Source organism: Neopsephotus bourkii, unplaced genomic scaffold (assembly GCF_033783945.1).
Source record: "Neopsephotus bourkii isolate Nb327-2 ecotype Australia unplaced genomic scaffold, CSIRO-AGI_Nbou_v1 NB_989, whole genome shotgun sequence".
In the NCBI taxonomy this organism is placed as follows: Eukaryota; Metazoa; Chordata; class Aves; order Psittaciformes; family Psittacidae; genus Neopsephotus; species Neopsephotus bourkii.
Genome location: NW_026901481.1, coordinates 389,681 through 407,170, shown reverse-complemented (window position 1 = coordinate 407,170; position 17,490 = coordinate 389,681). Strand labels below are relative to the sequence as shown.

Genomic DNA, 17,490 nt, shown 5'->3' with positions numbered 1-17,490 from the left:
CAGGGCTCTTCTCCAGAGCATGGCTTCTGGTTTTGCATGACCCCTTGGTGTGGCATTCCAGATCCCCAGGACTTGACACATCAGAGCCTCAGGGTCATTTGGGTGAAGATCCTGCCTGAAGCAACACCAGACAAGAGAGGCGAGGGAAGAGAGCAGAGGGCAGGAAAAGAGGACAGTGATAAGCGGAGGCATGTGGCATTGCAAGAAGACAAGGCTTTAGCCAAGGCTGAGGAAGCTAAGCACTCCTAAGGGATCTGTGAACACCATCTAACCCCTGAAGGGCTGGGGGTGGGGTCACCTGGCTCTAGCAGGACCTACGGATGTCCCACAGCCTCTGGTTGTAGAGTGGAAGAGACAAAGGGTGGCAGGCGGCAGGAGCGTAGGGTCTGCCAAAGGTGCAGAGGCCCCCTGAGGCCTGAGTGGCCCCAGCACCATAGAGGCCTCCCAGCCCCAGGTTGCCCCCAAAGGCGGGTGCTCCGGAGGAGCCCACCACGGCTTGCTGGGGGAAGGAGCTGAGGATGGGGCCGGGGAAGGTGACAACCACAGGCGGTGGCTGGATGAAGGCTGAAGAGTCGGGGCACTGGCGGGCACACACCAAGAACAGATGTTGCGTCTCCCAGCCCATCGTTGAGAGCTGCAACGAGCTGTGCGCCCGCCAGTGAAGGTAGGCAAAGTAAGGAAAAGGGGAAGGAAAAGGGATAGAAAAATGTCTAGGAAAAGGAATTGGAGGCCTTCAGTCTGCTTTCTCCCGCAGAGCATCAAGCAGAGCCAAGGAAGCACACAGGGCTGGAGCCACTGCAGACATTGCCCCTGACCGCCACTGCTGCAGAGCCAGTGATGCGCAAGCAGCCTGGAGGTCTGCAGACGCCTGAAGGCTGCACGTCCCCTGGCAAGGGAGCAAGCGCATTCAGGCTGGGCTCCTAGAGCTCAGCTGTGGGGCCGTGTGTGTCCAGAGCTCCTGAAAAGCAGCTAAGCCTGGCTTTGCTGCTGCCGGGGCTGGGAGACTACCATGGCCTGTCTGGCAGGGCCCTGAGTAGGAGCAGGAAAGCCTGGTAGCCCAGGCTGGTCTGTGAACAGAAAGGTGCAGAGGCAGGCATTGGATGCAGGCTTGTTTTATTGCAGTGGAGAAAGACACATAAGGCACAAGTCGGAAGGTTTTCCTTCACAATTTCTGGAGAGGTGTTCCTTCAAACGTCTCCCAGTTGAAGGCTGCTTTAGAGACAAGGAAGTTTCTTGTGGGATTCTGGTGCAATAATGCATTAGGGCACAGGCAGGAGCAAGGAGGAGGAGATGTGTGATGGAGAGAGGAAAAGCATGGTACAAAAGGAGGAGGCCTAGGGGTGAGATGTCCTAGGAACTCTGGGGAATGTGGGGCTGGCTCTAGCAGGACCCACAGGAGTTCCAGAGCCTCTGGCTGTAGCGGGGCAGAGCCAGAGGGCTGCAGGCGGCAGGAGCGTAGGGTCTGCCAAAGGTGCAGAGACCCCCCGAGGCCTGAGTGGCCCCAGCACCGTAGAGGCCTCCCAGCCCCAGGTTGCCCCCAAAGGCGGGTGCTCCGGAGGAGCCCACCACGGCTTGCTGGGGGAAGGAGCTGAGGATGGGGCCGGGGAAGGTGACAACCACAGGCGGTGGCTGGATGAAGGCTGAAGAGTCGGGGCACTGGCGGGCGCACAGCTCGTTGCAGCTCTCAGCGATGGGCTGGGGGACGGCAACGCCGGTTCTTGGTGGGCACAGGTCGTAGCAAGACATCTTGGTGCGAGAGAGCTGAGCCTGCAATACCAAGCATGGGTGTCATGAGTGAAGGCTTGATCTCTCCTAGTTAAGAAGCGCTGTTCTCATGCTGCCCTGCAGCTACAGGGGCCACAGCCACTGCCTTGCCTGCGCTGCCCAGCGTTTGTCTTTGGCCCATCCATTCCCCATCTACGCCCTACTCTTCACACACAGAGTCCACACAATCCCTTCCCCAGAGCCTGCGCTGCTCCTGGCTCTGCTTGTGCTCATCAAGCGGCTCTATCCTCCCTCCTTCTGCCATCACTTAGGGCTGTCTCACCCTCCCCAGCCTGCTCCCCAGATGGCCACTGTGCCAGAGCTCTCCTGGATAGGGAGTCCCTCACCGGCCTTGGCCACCGGAGCCAGAACCCCGCAGGTACTCACCTACCCTTTTCCTGAGCAGAGCAAGGCAGGAGCGGTGGATGCCAGCACTCAGCCCGGGCAGTGCTTTTATGCCTGGCTGGCGAGGGTGGGGAGCAGCGGCCGTGCTGGGGGCACGTGGCTCACGGCAGCCAATTCCTGGCCTCCTCCCTGCGTGGTGCAGGGCTGTTTTGCTGATGCCGCTTCCTCACCAGCCCCAAGTCGCTCTATCAGCTCCAGCAATTACCCTGCTTGGTCACTTGACTGCTGCCACCTCATGGGTCAGATTGTCCCCACTGGCTTTTCATTATCTCCATGTGTCAGAGGGCAAGCAGCGTGACAAAGGCTGACTGCAAGTGCCAAGCGTGCCATGGCTCTTCCCCATGGGCTTGGTCTTAGGACATTTTCATACATTCCTTGCAAACCCACGGGGCAAAAAGACTGCTTTCACTGAGCAATAATTATTCTTTCAAAGGCTTCCTACACATGAACAACTGTGTGACATGCAGCCTGTGTCCATTATCTACAGAGGCAAGAAGTTGCAAAATGCAAAGTCAAAGGCACTGCTCTTGTACACTGCTTGCTCAGCACTGTGAACAACTCTCCACCTAAGACGAGCTAGCTTCTATCTGCCTACAGGTTCTGTATTTCAACCTCTCTAATGCTGGGGCAGAAGTGACATCCTACTTTTCTTTCCTGTTGTACGTTGTTTCAGGAGCATATACACCCAATTGGGCCTGCACATCATGAGATACGGCCAGCCCTGCTCCAGCACTGAGAGGGACTTTACAGTGTCTGTGGTGCTGGGGAGGCACAGGTTTTTGTGTGGGAGATGTTAGCTGTTATGTAGCCCATAGGGCAGAATGGGGAAGGAAGAAAACCTGGAAGTAAGCATATGCTGTCGGGGGAAGGGGATGCTGACTCAGGGAGGGGCAGGAGCTAGGGAACCCCGTCATCATGGGCAGGAAGGTGCTTCCACCTCTGCAGATTGGTTAAGGCACTGCTGAGCCATGGCAGGGCCGGTATAAAAGCTGTGCCTCTGCCAGTCTCTCCCAACCACCACTCTGGTCGCCTCCTCCTCCAGGAACAGGGTAAGTCTGTGAGCGCTTGTCCTTCTGGCCCTGTGCACCAGCCCCAAGCTGTCCATCTTGGGAGTTACCCTTTGCTGCCCCTTTCAACCTGTAACTCTTGCAGAGCACCATTCCATTGCACACCAAGATGTCTTGCTACGACCTGTGCCCACCAAGAACCGGCGTTGCCGTCCCCCAGCCCATCGCTGAGAGCTGCAACGAGCTGTGCGCCCGCCAGTGCCCCGACTCTTCAGCCTTCATCCAGCCACCGCCTGTGGTTGTCACCTTCCCCGGCCCCATCCTCAGCTCCTTCCCCCAGCAAGCCGTGGTGGGCTCCTCCGGAGCACCCGCCTTTGGGGGCAACCTGGGGCTGGGAGGCCTCTACGGTGCTGGGGCCACTCAGGCCTCGGGGGGTCTCTGCACCTTTGGCAGACCCTACGCTCCTGCCGCCTGCAGCCCTCTGGCTCTGCCCCGCTACAGCCAGAGGCTCTGGAACTCCTGTGGGTCCTGCTAGAGCCAGGTCAGCTCCACCATACCTATTCTGGGGTGAGATGGCTTGTACAGGCCACTCTGAGGAGTGCTGAGCATTCTCATCCCGAACCAAGCTCTGGGCAGCCGGCTATGTCCCATGCCCTCTGCTTTTTGTTGTCATCTTCTCCTGCCCTCTACTCTTCTCACCACTCCTCTCTTATCAGTTGTCACAGGGTGCTGACGCTGCACTCAAATTCCCTCTGGGACTGGTCAGCTAAGTCCTACAGATTTGGAATATCGAAGCAAGGGTGATTGCAGAGCCAAAAGCTATGCTCTGGAGACAATGCCTCTGCTTCCCCAAAGATGTGGCAGCCAGTCTCTCTTGGATTTGCTCACCGACTCTATGACAGTCTTTCCTGCCCCTCTATGCGCAATAAAGTTTTCCTGCATCTAAGCTTTGTCTCCCTCCCTTCTTCTCCCAGCTGGGGAGATCATGGAGTCGTTTGCCAGGAAAATGTAGGAGGTCAAATGCTGGTCCTGGGATGCCCCAGTTATGGAAGGGTGGGTGGTGTTGGATCTTGAACCATACAGGCAGGATGTAGGAAGTACTTTGGTGGGATTGCATTTGCCGGGGAAAAGACAAGATCAGAACAGGCTCTTGCAGTGCCCCTGTGCCTGCTCTTCACTGCCTGGGAGTGGCACCATATCTGACAGGTTCTGAAGCTGTGCTGCAGCAATACAGCTGTGCCCTTTTCAGAGATGTCCAGTGCCAGGACTACAGGAAATGGGCTCCAGCAAAAAGTAGGAGGCTCTACCTCAACAACCCAAGCCTTTTTTCCATCATCAGAATGAGGAGTTGCTGGCAGAAGTTGTTCAAGACCTCGTGGAGACTTTGTGCTTGAAGAGGCACAAAAGCCCCTGGAAATGGTCCTGGGCAGCTGGCTCCTTGTGATCCTGCTTGAAGTAACAACATGACAAAATGCCCTCCCTGCAAAGGTTGCTTTCACTGTCATCAAACTGTGATCCCTGTGATTTTGTGTGTGCAGCAGGGAATCACGAAGCAGTGAGCATGCTGGTCTGTGTTGGGAGATAGCAAGGGTAAAAGAGAAGTAAAGGGAGAAAGAAGAGGAAATTGGCAAATGTGTGAGAAGAGGAAGTAGAAGAAAGGTGTTAATGTAGGAGGAGGGAATGGAACAGAGGAGGAAGAAAGGGACCAGTGTAAGGAAGAGGAAGGGGAACCTTTACCTTTGTGTTCTTCCACAGAGCCTCAAGCAGAGGCTGGGAGGCACACAGGGCTGGAGCCACTGCAAGCATTGCCTAAGGCTTCCTCCAGTCCCTGGTGCAGACCCACTGATGCACAAGGAGCCTGCAGGTCTGCAGAAGCCCTAGGGCTGCATGTCCCGCAGGCAGGAGAGCAAGTGCCTTCCGCCAGGGATCATAGAGTGCAGTTGTGGGGCCATGTGTGTCCAGAGCTTCCCAGGCTTTGTTCTGCCCCAAAGGCAGCTCAGCCCAGCTGTGCTGCTTGGGGTGGAAGACTCCCATGACCTGGAAGACACGGCCCGCATCAGGCTGAGCAGTAACAGAAAAGTGCAGAGACAGGCATTGGATGCAGGTTCGTTTTATTAAACAGGAAAATGACACAAAAGGCAGAAACAGGAAGATTTTTCTTCTGGGTTAAGAAAAGGATGTTCCATCAGGCTTCCATCATCAGGTGAAAAGAAGGGGAAATAAGAGAGGAGGCCTAAGGGTGAGGTGTCCCAAAAAACTCAGGTATTTGGGGCTGGCTTTAGCAGGACCCACAGGTGTCCCACAGCCTCTGGCTGTAGCGGGGCAGAGCCAGAGGGCTGCAGGCGGCAGGAGCGTAGGGTCTGCCAAAGGTGCAGAGACCCCCCGAGGCCTGAGTGGCCCCAGCACCGTAGAGGCCTCCCAGCCCCAGGTTGCCCCCAAAGGCGGGTGCTCCGGAGGAGCCCACCACGGCTTGCTGGGGGAAGGAGCTGAGGATGGGGCCGGGGAAGGTGACAACCACAGGCGGTGGCTGGATGAAGGCTGAAGAGTCGGGGCACTGGCGGGCGCACAGCTCGTTGCAGCTCTCAGCGATGGGCTGGGGGACGGCAACGCCGGTTCTTGGTGGGCACAGGTCGTAGCAAGACATCTTGGTGTGCAATGGAATGGTGCTCTGCAAGAGTTACAGGTTGTAAGAGAGCAGCAAAGGGTAACTCCCAAGATGGACAGCTTGGGGCTGGTGCACAGGGCCAGAAGGACAAGCGCTCACAGACTTACCCTGTTCCTGGAGGAGGAGGCGACCAGAGTGGTGGTTGGGAGAGACTGGCAGAGGCACAGCTTTTATACCGGCCTTGCCAAGGCTCAGCAGTGCCTGGGCCAATCTGCAGAGTTGGAAACACCTTCTGTCCCGTGATGACGGGGCTGTCTGGCTCCTGCCCCTCCCTGAGTCAGCATCCCCTTGCCACGACAGCACATGCTACTTCCAAGCTTCCTTCCCTCCCCATTCTGCTCTGTGGGCTACATGACAGCTGACATCTCCCACACACAACAATGTTGCTCCAAAGCTCCACAAACACCATCAAGGAGCTTTCCGTTCTGGATCACTGATGGAAACATCCCGTGATATCTGGGCCCGAGTGGGGATCTGTGCTCCCTACGCCACTTAACTGAGGGAAGAACAGCATGGGGACTCTTGCTGGCCTAGATTGGCAGAGGTCAATGCCCAGTGCCTGCAGGCATAGGGGAGCCTGCTCCCTTGCTCTTAGCAGGCAGTGATACGCAGTGCTGAGCAGGCCGATCCCAACAGGAATGCCTTTGATTTGGCATTTCGTAACCTCACGCTTCTGCAGATAATGGATGCTGGGAGCACATCACACTGTCACTGGCATGGGGGAAGCCTTGACAAGGCAAATGCTTGCTCAGCACCCTCATATGCCCTGTGGCTCTTCAAAGAATGCCTGAGGCCGCCCTGAGATCAAGCCCGTGAGGAAGAGCCATGGCACGCTTGGCACTTGCAGTCAGCCTTTGTCACGCTGCTTGCCCTCTGACACATGGAGATAATGAAAAGCCAGTGGGGACAATCTGACCCATGAGGTGGCAGCAGTCAAGTGACCAAGCAGGGTAATTGCTGGAGCTGATAGAGCGACTTGGGGCTGGTGAGGAAGCGGCATCAGCAAAACAGCCCTGCACCACGCAGGGAGGAGGCCAGGAATTGGCTGCCATGAGCCACGTGCCCCCAGCACGGCCGCTGCTCCCCACCCTCGCCAGCCAGGCATAAAAGCACTGCCCGGGCTGAGTGCTGGCATCCACCGCTCCTGCCTTGCTCTGCTCAGGAAAAGGGTAGGTGAGTACCTGCGGGGCTCTGCCTCCGGTGGCCAAGGCCGGTGAGGGACTCCCTATCCAGGAGAGCTCTGGCACAGTGGCCATCGGGGGAGCAGGCTGGGGAGGGTGAGACAGCCCTAAGTGATGGCAGAAGGAGGGAGGATAGAGCCGCTTGACGAGCACAAGCAGAGCCAGGAGCAGCGCAGGCTCTGGGGAAGGGATTGTGTGGACTCTGTGTGTGAAGAGTAGGGCGTAGATGGGGAATGGACGGGCCAAAGACAAACGCTGGGCAGCGCAGGCAAGGCAGTGGCTCTGGCCCCTGTAGCTGCAGGGCAGCATGAGAACAGCGCTTCTTAACTAGGAGAGATGAAGGCTTCACTCATGACACCCATGCTTGGTATTGCAGGCTCAGCTCTCTCGCACCAAGATGTCTTGCTACGACCTGTGCCCACCAAGAACCGGCGTTGCCGTCCCCCAGCCCATCGCTGAGAGCTGCAACGAGCTGTGCGCCCGCCAGTGCCCCGACTCTTCAGCCTTCATCCAGCCACCGCCTGTGGTTGTCACCTTCCCCGGCCCCATCCTCAGCTCCTTCCCCCAGCAAGCCGTGGTGGGCTCCTCCGGAGCACCCGCCTTTGGGGGCAACCTGGGGCTGGGAGGCCTCTACGGTGCTGGGGCCACTCAGGCCTCGGGGGGTCTCTGCACCTTTGGCAGACCCTACGCTCCTGCCGCCTGCAGCCCTCTGGCTCTGCCCCGCTACAGCCAGAGGCTCTGGAACTCCTGTGGGTCCTGCTAGAGCCAGCCCCACATTCCCCAGAGTTCCTAGGACATCTCACCCCTAGGCCTCCTCCTTTTGTACCATGCTTTTCCTCTCTCCATCACACATCTCCTCCTCCTTGCTCCTGCCTGTGCCCTAATGCATTATTGCACCAGAATCCCACAAGAAACTTCCTTGTCTCTAAAGCAGCCTTCAACTGGGAGACGTTTGAAGGAACACCTCTCCAGAAATTGTGAAGGAAAACCTTCCGACTTGTGCCTTATGTGTCTTTCTCCACTGCAATAAAACAAGCCTGCATCCAATGCCTGCCTCTGCACCTTTCTGTTCACAGACCAGCCTGGGCTACCAGGCTTTCCTGCTCCTGCTCAGGGCCCTGCCAGACAGGCCATGGTAGTCTCCCACCCCCAGCAGCAGCAAAGCCAGGCTTAGGTGCTTTTCAGGAGCTCTGGACACACACGGCCCCACAGCTGAGCTCTAGGAGCCCAGCCTGAATGCGCTTGCTCCCTTGCCAGGGGACGTGCAGCCTTAAGGCGTCTGCAGACCTCCAGCCTCCTTGCGCATCACTGGCTCTGCACCAGTGGCGGTCAGGGGCAATGTCTGCAGTGGCTCCAGCCCTGTGTGCTTCCTTGGCTCTGCTTGATGCTCTGCGGGAGAAAGCAGACTGAAGGCCTCCAATTCCTTTTCCTAGACATTGTTCTACCCCTTTTCCTTCCCCTTTTCCTTCCTTTGCCTACCTGTTTTCTCCTCCTCTGGTTCATTCCATCCTGACTTATTCAACCCCTTATCTCTTATTCTTCCCCTTGCACTTCTGCCTTTTCCCTCTTCTTCTTCCCCTTCCTTCTCTTTTTCTATCGCTAATTCCCAGCACTGACCAACATGCTTGAGCCAACTTATTTCCCCAATGCACGTGCTAAAGCACAAGAATCACAGCTTGATGAGAGTGGGAGCAGCTTGTGCAAGAAAGCATCTTGTCATGCTGCTGCCTCAAGCAAGATCACCTGGAGCTGGCAGCCCTGAACCATGTCCAGAGGCTATTGTCCATCTCCAAGAACAGAAACTCCACAAGCTCCACGACAACCTCTTCCAGTACTTGCTCATCCTCACGGTGAAAATACTGTCTTGGGAAGTTGAGGTTTCCATGGATCCCATTTCCTGTAGTCCTGCACTGGACACCTCTGGAAAGAGCCTGGCTCCAGCTTCTCAACAGCTTAACTTCAGACCTGTGTGCACACTGACTAGACTCCGTGAGCATCCTCTGTACAAGCAGTACTTAATCCAGCTCTCTGATGACCTCGCCACAGGACAGGTTCTCTCTGTCCTGCCATCATTGTCCTGCTTTCATCCCAGCTGCCCACTAAACAACACAGAAGAGCTCCCTCACAACGTCCCCACTGGGATGGAGAGAGAACTGGAGGTCTAAAATTTGAAAAAAATCATGGCATGAGGGAATGACACCTCCATAATGGAAGCAACGTGATGCAGCAAGCAAAGTAAACAAAGAATTCATTCTAGACTTGCCGTTGACAGCAGATGTTCAGCCATCTCCAGAAAAGCAGGACTCCACCACATGTAATGTTTGTACCACAGGGTACAGCTGAACGCTTTTGAGCAAGGTATGTTTCTGGATCCTGCTCCACTTGGTGTCCCTACGCACCCCCAGGGCCTTTCCTGACAAAGTACTCTTCACAACCCATGCCACGTTGCTGGCACAGGGTTTAATGCTATCTCTCTCCAAGTCTCCTCTGTGCAGATGCCTGGAAATGCCGTATTGTTTCTGCAGAGCATTGCGACCTGTTGGAGCTGGTGCCACTCCCAAGCGGCGAAGAGCAGGCACAAGAGCACTGCCTGAGCCTATCTCGATCTCTGTGCTACCTCCAGCTCCTGCAAGACCACCCAAAAGCTTTTCTCCATCCTGCCTGAACGTTTCATGATCCATCAGCACCCACCCTCACCTAAGCTGGGCAACTCAGGACCAGCATTTGCCCTCCCACAGTTGCCTGGCACCTGCCTCCGTGGTCTCCCCAGCTGGGAGAAGAAGGGAGGGAGACAAAGCTTAGATGCAGGAAAAGTTTATTTTGCCAGAGGAGCTGGAAAGACTGTCACAGAAGCAGAGGCCAAATCCCTTGGAAGAAGCAGAGGCATTGTCTCCAGAGCATGTCTTCAAGAGCGGCATACTGCCTTGCTGAGGCACTCCAGATCCCCAGGACTTGTTCCATGAGGCCCCCAGAGCATTTTACGTGCAGAACCTACCCCAACTGGGAAGAGAGTGGAAAAGGGAGGAGAGCAGAGGGCAGCAGAGGGCAGGGATGAGCGGAGGGTGTGCAACATTGCCATTCCCTTATCTAGGGATGAGGATGCTCAGCATCTGACCCCAGAATGGGTATGGTGGAGTTGACCTGGCTCTAGCAGGACCCACAGGAGTTCCAGAGCCTCTGGCTGTAGCGGGGCAGAGCCAGAGGGCTGCAGGCGGCAGGAGCGTAGGGTCTGCCAAAGGTGCAGAGGCCCCCTGAGGCCTGAGTGGCCCCAGCACCGTAGAGGCCTCCCAGCCCCAGGTTGCCCCCAAAGGCGGGTGCTCCGGAGGAGCCCACCACGGCTTGCTGGGGGAAGGAGCTGAGGATGGGGCCGGGGAAGGTGACAACCACAGGCGGTGGCTGGATGAAGGCTGAAGAGTCGGGGCACTGGCGGGCGCACAGCTCGTTGCAGCTCTCAGCGATGGGCTGGGGGACGGCAACGCCGGTTCTTGGTGGGCACAGGTCGTAGCAAGACATCTTGGTGTGCAATGGAATGGTGCTCTGCAAGAGTTACAGGTTGTAAGAGAGCAGCAAAGGGTAACTCCCAAGATGGACAGCTTGGGGCTGGTGCACAGGGCCAGAAGGACAAGCGCTCACAGACTTACCCTGTTCCTGGAGGAGGAGGCGACCAGAGTGGTGGTTGGGAGAGACTGGCAGAGGCACAGCTTTTATACCGGCCTTGCCAAGGCTCAGCAGTACCTGGGCCAATCTGCAGAGTTGGAAACACCTTCTGTCCCGTGATGACGGGGCTGTTTGGCTCCTGCCCCTCCCTGAGTCAGCATCCCCTTGCCACGACAGCACATGCTACTTCCAAGCTTCCTTCCCTCCCCATTCTGCTCTGTGGGCTACATGACAGCTGACATCTCCCACACACAACAATGTTGCTCCAAAGCTCCACAAACACCATCATGGAGCTCTCCGTTCTGGATCGGGGATGGAAACATCCCGTGATATCTGGGCCCGAGTGGGGATCTGTGCTCCCTACGCCACTTAACTGAGGGAAGAACAGCATGGGGACTCTTGCTGGCCTAGATTGGCAGAGGTCAATGCCCAGTGCCTGCAGGCATAGGGGAGCCTGCTCCCTTGCTCTTAGCAGGCAGTGATACGCAGTGCTGAGCAGGCCGATCCCAACAGGAATGCCTTTGATTTGGCATTTCGTAACCTCACGCTTCTGCAGATAATGGATGCTGGGAGCACATCACACTGTCACTGGCATGGGGGAAGCCTTGACAAGGCAAATGCTTGCTCAGCACCCTCATATGCCCTGTGGCTCTTCAAAGAATGCCTGAGGCCGCCCTGAGATCAAGCCCGTGAGGAAGAGCCATGGCACGCTTGGCACTTGCAGTCAGCCTTTGTCACGCTGCTTGCCCTCTGACACATGGAGATAATGAAAAGCCAGTGGGGACAATCTGACCCATGAGGTGGCAGCAGTCAAGTGACCAAGCAGGGTAATTGCTGGAGCTGATAGAGCGACTTGGGGCTGGTGAGGAAGCGGCATCAGCAAAACAGCCCTGCACCACGCAGGGAGGAGGCCAGGAATTGGCTGCCATGAGCCACGTGCCCCCAGCACGGCCGCTGCTCCCCACCCTCGCCAGCCAGGCATAAAAGCACTGCCCGGGCTGAGTGCTGGCATCCACCGCTCCTGCCTTGCTCTGCTCAGGAAAAGGGTAGGTGAGTACCTGCGGGGTTCTGCCTCCGGTGGCCAAGGCCGGTGAGGGACTCCCTATCCAGGAGAGCTCTGGCACAGTGGCCATCGGGGGAGCAGGCTGGGGAGGGTGAGACAGCCCTAAGTGATGGCAGAAGGAGGGAGGATAGAGCCGCTTGACGAGCACAAGCAGAGCCAGGAGCAGCGCAGGCTCTGGGGAAGGGATTGTGTGGACTCTGTGTGTGAAGAGTAGGGCGTAGATGGGGAATGGATGGGCCAAAGACAAACGCTGGGCAGCGCAGGCAAGGCAGTGGCTCTGGCCCCTGTAGCTGCAGGGCAGCATGAGAACAGCGCTTCTTAACTAGGAGAGATGAAGCCTTCACTCATGACACCCATGCTTGGTATTGCAGGCTCAGCTCTCTCGCACCAAGATGTCTTGCTACGACCTGTGCCCACCAAGAACCGGCGTTGCCGTCCCCCAGCCCATCGCTGAGAGCTGCAACGAGCTGTGCGCCCGCCAGTGCCCCGACTCTTCAGCCTTCATCCAGCCACCGCCTGTGGTTGTCACCTTCCCCGGCCCCATCCTCAGCTCCTTCCCCCAGCAAGCCGTGGTGGGCTCCTCCGGAGCACCCGCCTTTGGGGGCAACCTGGGGCTGGGAGGCCTCTACGGTGCTGGGGCCACTCAGGCCTCAGGGGGTCTCTGCACCTTTGGCAGACCCTACGCTCCTGCCGCCTGCAGCCCTCTGGCTCTGCCCCGCTACAGCCAGAGGCTCTGGAACTCCTGTGGGTCCTGCTAGAGTCAGGTCCAAGGACTTGAGAGTCCCTGGGACACCTCACCCTTAGGCCTCCACTCTTATTTCCCCTGCTTTCCCTTTCTCCATGACACTTCTTCTTGCCCCATCTTACGCTCATATGTGTGTTTTCACTTGTGTCCCTGAAGTAAGTTCCTGGATTTTAAGGCAGCCACCACCTGGGAGAATGCTAAAGTAACACCTCTCTTTGAGTGCAGATAGAAAATCTTCCTGCCCCTTTTGTGTCATTTTCCAGTTCAATAAAACAAACCTGCATCCAATGCCTGTCTCCGCACCTTTCTGTTACTGCCCAGGCTGGTGCTGATTCGGGCCATGCCTGCCAGTCCACGGCAGTCTCCCAGCCCTAGCAGCACAACCACACTGAGCTGCCTTTGGGACACTCCACAGCGTGGGGAGCTGTGGACACACTCGGCCCCACATCTGCTCTCCTTGGGCCCAGGCTAAAGACACTTGCTCTCTTGCCCATGGGACATGCAGCCCTAGAGCATCTGCAGATCTCCAGCCTCCTTGCATTTAAGCATGGCTTCCCTAAACCATTGCCTTCAGTCTTCCTTTCTTCTTCTTTCCTATTCCTTGCTCCTTATTCTCCCCCTTCCCTCTTCTGTTTCTCTTCTTTCTCTCCTTCCACTTTTCCTTCCTTCTCGTTCTCTCTTGTTAAACCCCTGCACAGAACTATGCACTCGTTGCCCCTTTGTTCCCTGTCGCACACACAAAATCACAGGAATCACAGCCTGATAACAATGGGAGCAGCCTTTTGCAGGGACGGCTTCTTGTCATGCTGTTCTCTCAAGCTGGGTCACTGGGAGCCATGTGCCCAGCACCACATCCAAGGGACATTTGCACCTCTGCAAGAGCAGAGACTTCACAAGCCGCCAGGCCAAGTGGTGTCAGTGCTTGCTCAACCTCACCCTGCAGGAAGGGGCTGGGGTGTTAAAAATGAGCCTCCTCTGTTTCCCTGGATCCCATTCTCTCTAGGCCTGGCACTGACGCCTCAGAAAAGAGCCTCATTACATCTTCTCAAGACCTTCCCTTCAGACATGTGTGTACATTTATGGGACCCCCTGAGCATCCTCTGCACCAGGAGTAGTCCCAGTTCTTTGATCCCTTCACCACAAGACAGATTCTCACTGTCCTGACAGCTTTAACTCCAGCTGGCCACTAAACACAAGAAGCAGCTCACTCACAACTTCCCCACTAGGATGAGGAGAGAACTGGAGGGATAAAAGTAAGGAAACTTGCAGGATGAATGAAGTTGCTAAGCCACTGTCCATCGTACTTGAAAAACAATGGCTATCAGGTGAAGTTCCGGAAGACTGGAAAAGGGGTTATATAACCCCCATTTTCAAGAAGGGGAAAGATGGATGACCCAGGGAACTGCAGACCAGTCAGTGTCACCTCTGTGCCTGACAAATTATTGGAGTAGATTCTCCTGGAAAGCATGCTAAGGCACATGAAAAACAACAAGGTGGTTGGTGACATCCAACATGTTTTCACTAAGGGGAAATCCTGTCTGACCAATTTGGTGGCCTTCTAATATGGGGCTACAGAACTGATGGACAGGGTCAGAGCAGTTGACGTCATCTACCTGCACTTGTGCAAAGCATTCAACACTGTCCCACACAACATTCTTGTCTCTAAATTGGACACATCAATCTGATAGATGGACCACTCTGTGGATAAAGAACTGGCTGGATGGTTGCATGCAAAGTATTGTGGTCAATGGCTCAATATCCGGTTAGAAAACAGTAACAAGCAGCGTCCCTCAGGGATCGGTGTTGGGACCGATCTTGTTCAACATCTCTGTTGGCCACATGGACAGTGGGATTGAGTGTGCCCTCAGCAAGTTTGCAGATGACACCAAGCTGTGTGGTTCAGTTGATATGTTGGAGGGAAGGGATACCATCCAGAGGGACCTTGCCACACTTGTGAGATGGCCAATGCCAACCTCATGAAGTTCAACCAAGCCAAGTGCAAGGTCCTATACCTGGGTCAGACAACCCCAAGAGCAGCTACAGATTGGGCAAAGAAGAGGTTCAGAACAGCCTTGTGGAGAAGGACTTGGGAGTGCTGGTCATTGAGAAACATGAGCTGGTAGTGTGTGCTCACAGATCAGAAAGCAAACCATATCCTGGGCTGCATCAAAAGGAGCGTGACCAGCAGGTCAAAGGAGGTGATCCTGCCCCTCTGCTCTGCTCTTGTGAAACCTCATTTGGAGTATTGTGTACAGTTCGGGTGTCCTCAACATAAAAATGACATTGAGCTTTTGGAGCAAGTCCAGAGGACGTCCATGAGGATGATCAGGGGCTGGAGCACCTCCCGTATGAAGACAGGCTGAGAAAATGGGGGCTGTCTAGCCTGTATAAGAGAAGGCTGCAAGGAGACTTCAGAGCAGCCTTCCAGTATCTGAAGGGGCTCTATAGGAATGCAGAGGAGAGACTCTTCATTAGGGACTCTAGTGGCAGGACAAGGGGTAACAGGTTCAAACTTAAACAGAGGAACTTCAGATTAGATATAAGGCAGAAGCTCTTCACAGTGAGGGTGGTGAGGCACTGGAATGGCTCACCCAAGGAAACTGTGCATGCTCCATCCCTGGCAGTGTTGTAGGCCAGGTTGGACAGAGCCTTGGGCGACCTGGTTTACTGTGAGGTTCCCTTGCCCAAGGCAGGGGGGTTGGAACAAGATAATATTGATGTCCTTCCCAACCCCAACTATTCTATGATACTATGATTCTATGAGAGAAAGACACCTCCATAAAGGGAAGCAAAAGCCATGTAAAAACAAGCAAAGCAAACCAAGGAACTGACTGCAGACTTGTCATGGGCAGCCATTTTTGACCATCTCCATGAAAGCAGGGATCCTTCACATGTAACTGTTTCAGTCCAGGATACAGCAGAAAGTCCTTGGCCAGAGTATTCTTCTGGCTCTTGCTTGGGGTTGCCCGTTACCCTCAGAGCCTTTCTTGACAAACTGCACTTCACAACCCACTGCCATGTCCCTGGCATGCAGGTTAATACTCGCTCTTGCCAGCCTCCTCTGTGCAGATGCAGAGCACTGGGGGCCTGTTGGAACAGCTGCAGGTCTTTGGGAGAAGAGCACGCACAGGAACGCTGCCAGAGCCTATTCTGATCTCTTCCCTTTCACTGGCTTCTTCAAGCCCCACCAAACACTTTCCTCCATCCTGCCTGCAGGCTCAGTGTCCCACCACCACCCACCTTCACCTAACCTGTGCCCTAAATCTCTACAACTGGGAGAACAAGAGAGGGAGACAAAGCTCGGATGCAGGAAAACTTTATTGTGCTCAGAGGGGCAGGAGAGACTGTCACAGAACCAGTGGGCAAATCCCAGAGAGACTGGCTGCCATGTCTTTGGGGAAACAGAGGCAATTTCTCAAAAGAATGACTTCTGGCTTTTCATGCCCCCTTGCTGTGGCATTCCAGATCCCCAGGACTTGACGCGTCAGCCTCACAGGATCTTTTAGGTACAGGTCCTGCCCTGTGAGGCAGCTGAGATAAGATGGGAGGGGAGGAGATCAGGCAGCAGGAGAAGAGAGCAGAGACGAGCAGAATGTGTGTGGCACTGCCAGCTATCAAGGCCTTGGATGGGGATGGGGATGCTCATCACTCCTCAGTGCCTTGTGCCAGCCATGTCACTCCTGCAGAGATGTTGGTGGGTATGGCCTGGTTCTAGCAGGACCCACGGGTGTCCCACAGCCTCTGGCTGTAGCGGGGCAGAGCCAGAGGGCTGCAGGCGGCAGGAGCGTAGGGTCTGCCAAAGGTGCAGAGGCCCCCCGAGGCCTGAGTGGCCCCAGCACCGTAGAGGCCTCCCAGCCCCAGGTTGCCCCCAAAGGCGGGTGCTCCGGAGGAGCCCACCACGGCTTGCTGGGGGAAGGAGCTGAGGATGGGGCCGGGGAAGGTGACAACCACAGGCGGTGGCTGGATGAAGGCTGAAGAGTCGGGGCACTGGCGGGCGCACAGCTCGTTGCAGCTCTCAGCGATGGGCTGGGGGACGGCAACGCCGGTTCTTGGTGGGCACAGGTCGTAGCAAGACATCTTGGTGTGAGAAGAGAGGTGAGCCTGCAACAGAAGGCACCAAGTCTGGGTATCATGAGCAAGGTACGGATTGCTCCTGGCCAAGCAGCTCTGTGTTCCTCATGCTACCCTGGAGCTTGAGGGCCCAGAGCCAATGCCCTGCCTGCACTCCCCACCACTTGCCCTTGGCCAACACAGCCCCGCTCAGCACCCTGCTCTCCACACACAGTGGCCACACAATCCCTTCCAGGAGCCTGTGCAGGGCCTGGCTCTGTGTGTCCTGGGCACACAGCTTCTTTCTCCCTTTTCCTGCCTTGGCTCAGGGCACTCTGGCCATCCCAGCCTGCTGCCAGCACAGACGATGCTGCCAGAACTCTCCTGGCCAGAGAGGTCCTCACCAGCCTCAGCCACAGGAGGCAGAGCCCCGCAGGTACTCACCTACCCTTTTCCTGAGCAGAGCAAGGCAGGAGCGGTGGATGCCAGCACTCAGCCCGGGCAGTGCTTTTATGCCTGGCTGGCGAGGGTGGGGAGCAGCGGCCGTGCTGGGGGCACGTGGTTTGTGGCTGCTGATCCCTGGCCTCCTCCCTGCATGGTGCAGGGCTGTTTTGCTGATGCCGGTTCTTTGGCAGCCCCAACTCACTCTATCAGCTCCAGCCATTACCCTGCTTGGTCGCTTGACAGCTGCCACCTCATGAGTTAGATTGTCCCCACTGGCTTCTCATTATCTCCATGTGTAATAGGGTACTGAGTGTGACAAAGGCTGAGTGCAAGCACCCTGCCTTCCATGGCTTTCCACAGTCTTGATCTCAAGGTGACCTCAAGCATCCCTTGCAGAGCCACAGAGAAGACCAGGGTTCTGGCCAGGACAAGAATTACCCTTGCCAAAAACTCCCACAAGGCAACGACAACGTGATGTGCTCTCAGTGTCCATTATCTTCAGATTCATG

General features: G+C 56.1%; 7 protein-coding genes across 11 annotated transcripts; 3 read left to right on the top strand and 4 right to left on the bottom strand.

Moving 5' to 3' along the window:
* Positions 1–1,103: 1,103 nt before the first annotated feature.
* LOC133215452 (scale keratin-like) lies at positions 1,104–17,312 on the bottom strand. 3 transcript variants are annotated; one of them, XM_061359488.1, is made up of 2 exons: positions 17,205–17,312; positions 1,104–1,767 (listed from the first exon to the last, which is right to left on the bottom strand). In XM_061359488.1, exon 2 carries the CDS (start codon positions 1,744–1,746, stop codon positions 1,381–1,383), a length of 366 nt encoding a protein of 121 aa, XP_061215472.1. In that variant the 5' UTR covers positions 1,747–1,767; positions 17,205–17,312; the 3' UTR covers positions 1,104–1,380. The 3 variants fall into 3 exon arrangements, with proteins under 3 accessions (XP_061215472.1, XP_061215471.1, XP_061215470.1); XM_061359487.1 differs by lacking the exon at positions 17,205–17,312 and adding an exon at positions 2,375–2,482; XM_061359486.1 differs by lacking the exon at positions 17,205–17,312 and adding an exon at positions 2,156–2,265.
* Positions 3,084–3,784, top strand: LOC133215572 (scale keratin-like). Its single transcript, XM_061359646.1, has 2 exons — positions 3,084–3,218; positions 3,322–3,784. The coding sequence occupies exon 2, from the start codon at positions 3,346–3,348 to the stop codon at positions 3,709–3,711; it is 366 nt and encodes a 121-aa protein (XP_061215630.1). The 5' UTR covers positions 3,084–3,218; positions 3,322–3,345; the 3' UTR covers positions 3,712–3,784.
* On the bottom strand, positions 5,455–6,166 carry LOC133215571 (scale keratin-like). The gene is made up of 2 exons (XM_061359645.1): positions 5,949–6,166; positions 5,455–5,844 (listed from the first exon to the last, which is right to left on the bottom strand). The coding sequence occupies exon 2, from the start codon at positions 5,818–5,820 to the stop codon at positions 5,455–5,457; it is 366 nt and encodes a 121-aa protein (XP_061215629.1). The 5' UTR covers positions 5,821–5,844; positions 5,949–6,166.
* On the top strand, positions 6,347–8,062 carry LOC133215570 (scale keratin-like). 2 transcript variants are annotated; one of them, XM_061359644.1, is made up of 2 exons: positions 6,347–6,791; positions 7,399–8,062. In XM_061359644.1, exon 2 carries the CDS (start codon positions 7,420–7,422, stop codon positions 7,783–7,785), a length of 366 nt encoding a protein of 121 aa, XP_061215628.1. In that variant the 5' UTR covers positions 6,347–6,791; positions 7,399–7,419; the 3' UTR covers positions 7,786–8,062. The 2 variants fall into 2 exon arrangements, with proteins under 2 accessions (XP_061215628.1, XP_061215627.1); XM_061359643.1 differs by having other exon boundaries at positions 6,347–7,010.
* Positions 10,129–10,805, bottom strand: LOC133215569 (scale keratin-like). Its single transcript, XM_061359641.1, has 2 exons — positions 10,664–10,805; positions 10,129–10,559 (listed from the first exon to the last, which is right to left on the bottom strand). Exon 2 carries the CDS (start codon positions 10,533–10,535, stop codon positions 10,170–10,172), a length of 366 nt encoding a protein of 121 aa, XP_061215625.1. The 5' UTR covers positions 10,536–10,559; positions 10,664–10,805; the 3' UTR covers positions 10,129–10,169.
* On the top strand, positions 11,059–12,500 carry LOC133215568 (scale keratin-like). Of its 2 annotated transcripts, none has more exons than XM_061359640.1 (2): positions 11,059–11,506; positions 12,114–12,500. In XM_061359640.1, exon 2 carries the CDS (start codon positions 12,135–12,137, stop codon positions 12,498–12,500), a length of 366 nt encoding a protein of 121 aa, XP_061215624.1. In that variant the 5' UTR covers positions 11,059–11,506; positions 12,114–12,134. The 2 variants fall into 2 exon arrangements, with proteins under 2 accessions (XP_061215624.1, XP_061215623.1); XM_061359639.1 differs by having other exon boundaries at positions 11,059–11,725.
* Positions 15,766–16,570, bottom strand: LOC133215567 (scale keratin-like). The gene has a single exon (XM_061359638.1). It carries the CDS (start codon positions 16,562–16,564, stop codon positions 16,199–16,201), a length of 366 nt encoding a protein of 121 aa, XP_061215622.1. The 5' UTR covers positions 16,565–16,570; the 3' UTR covers positions 15,766–16,198.
* Positions 17,313–17,490: the final 178 nt, after the last annotated feature.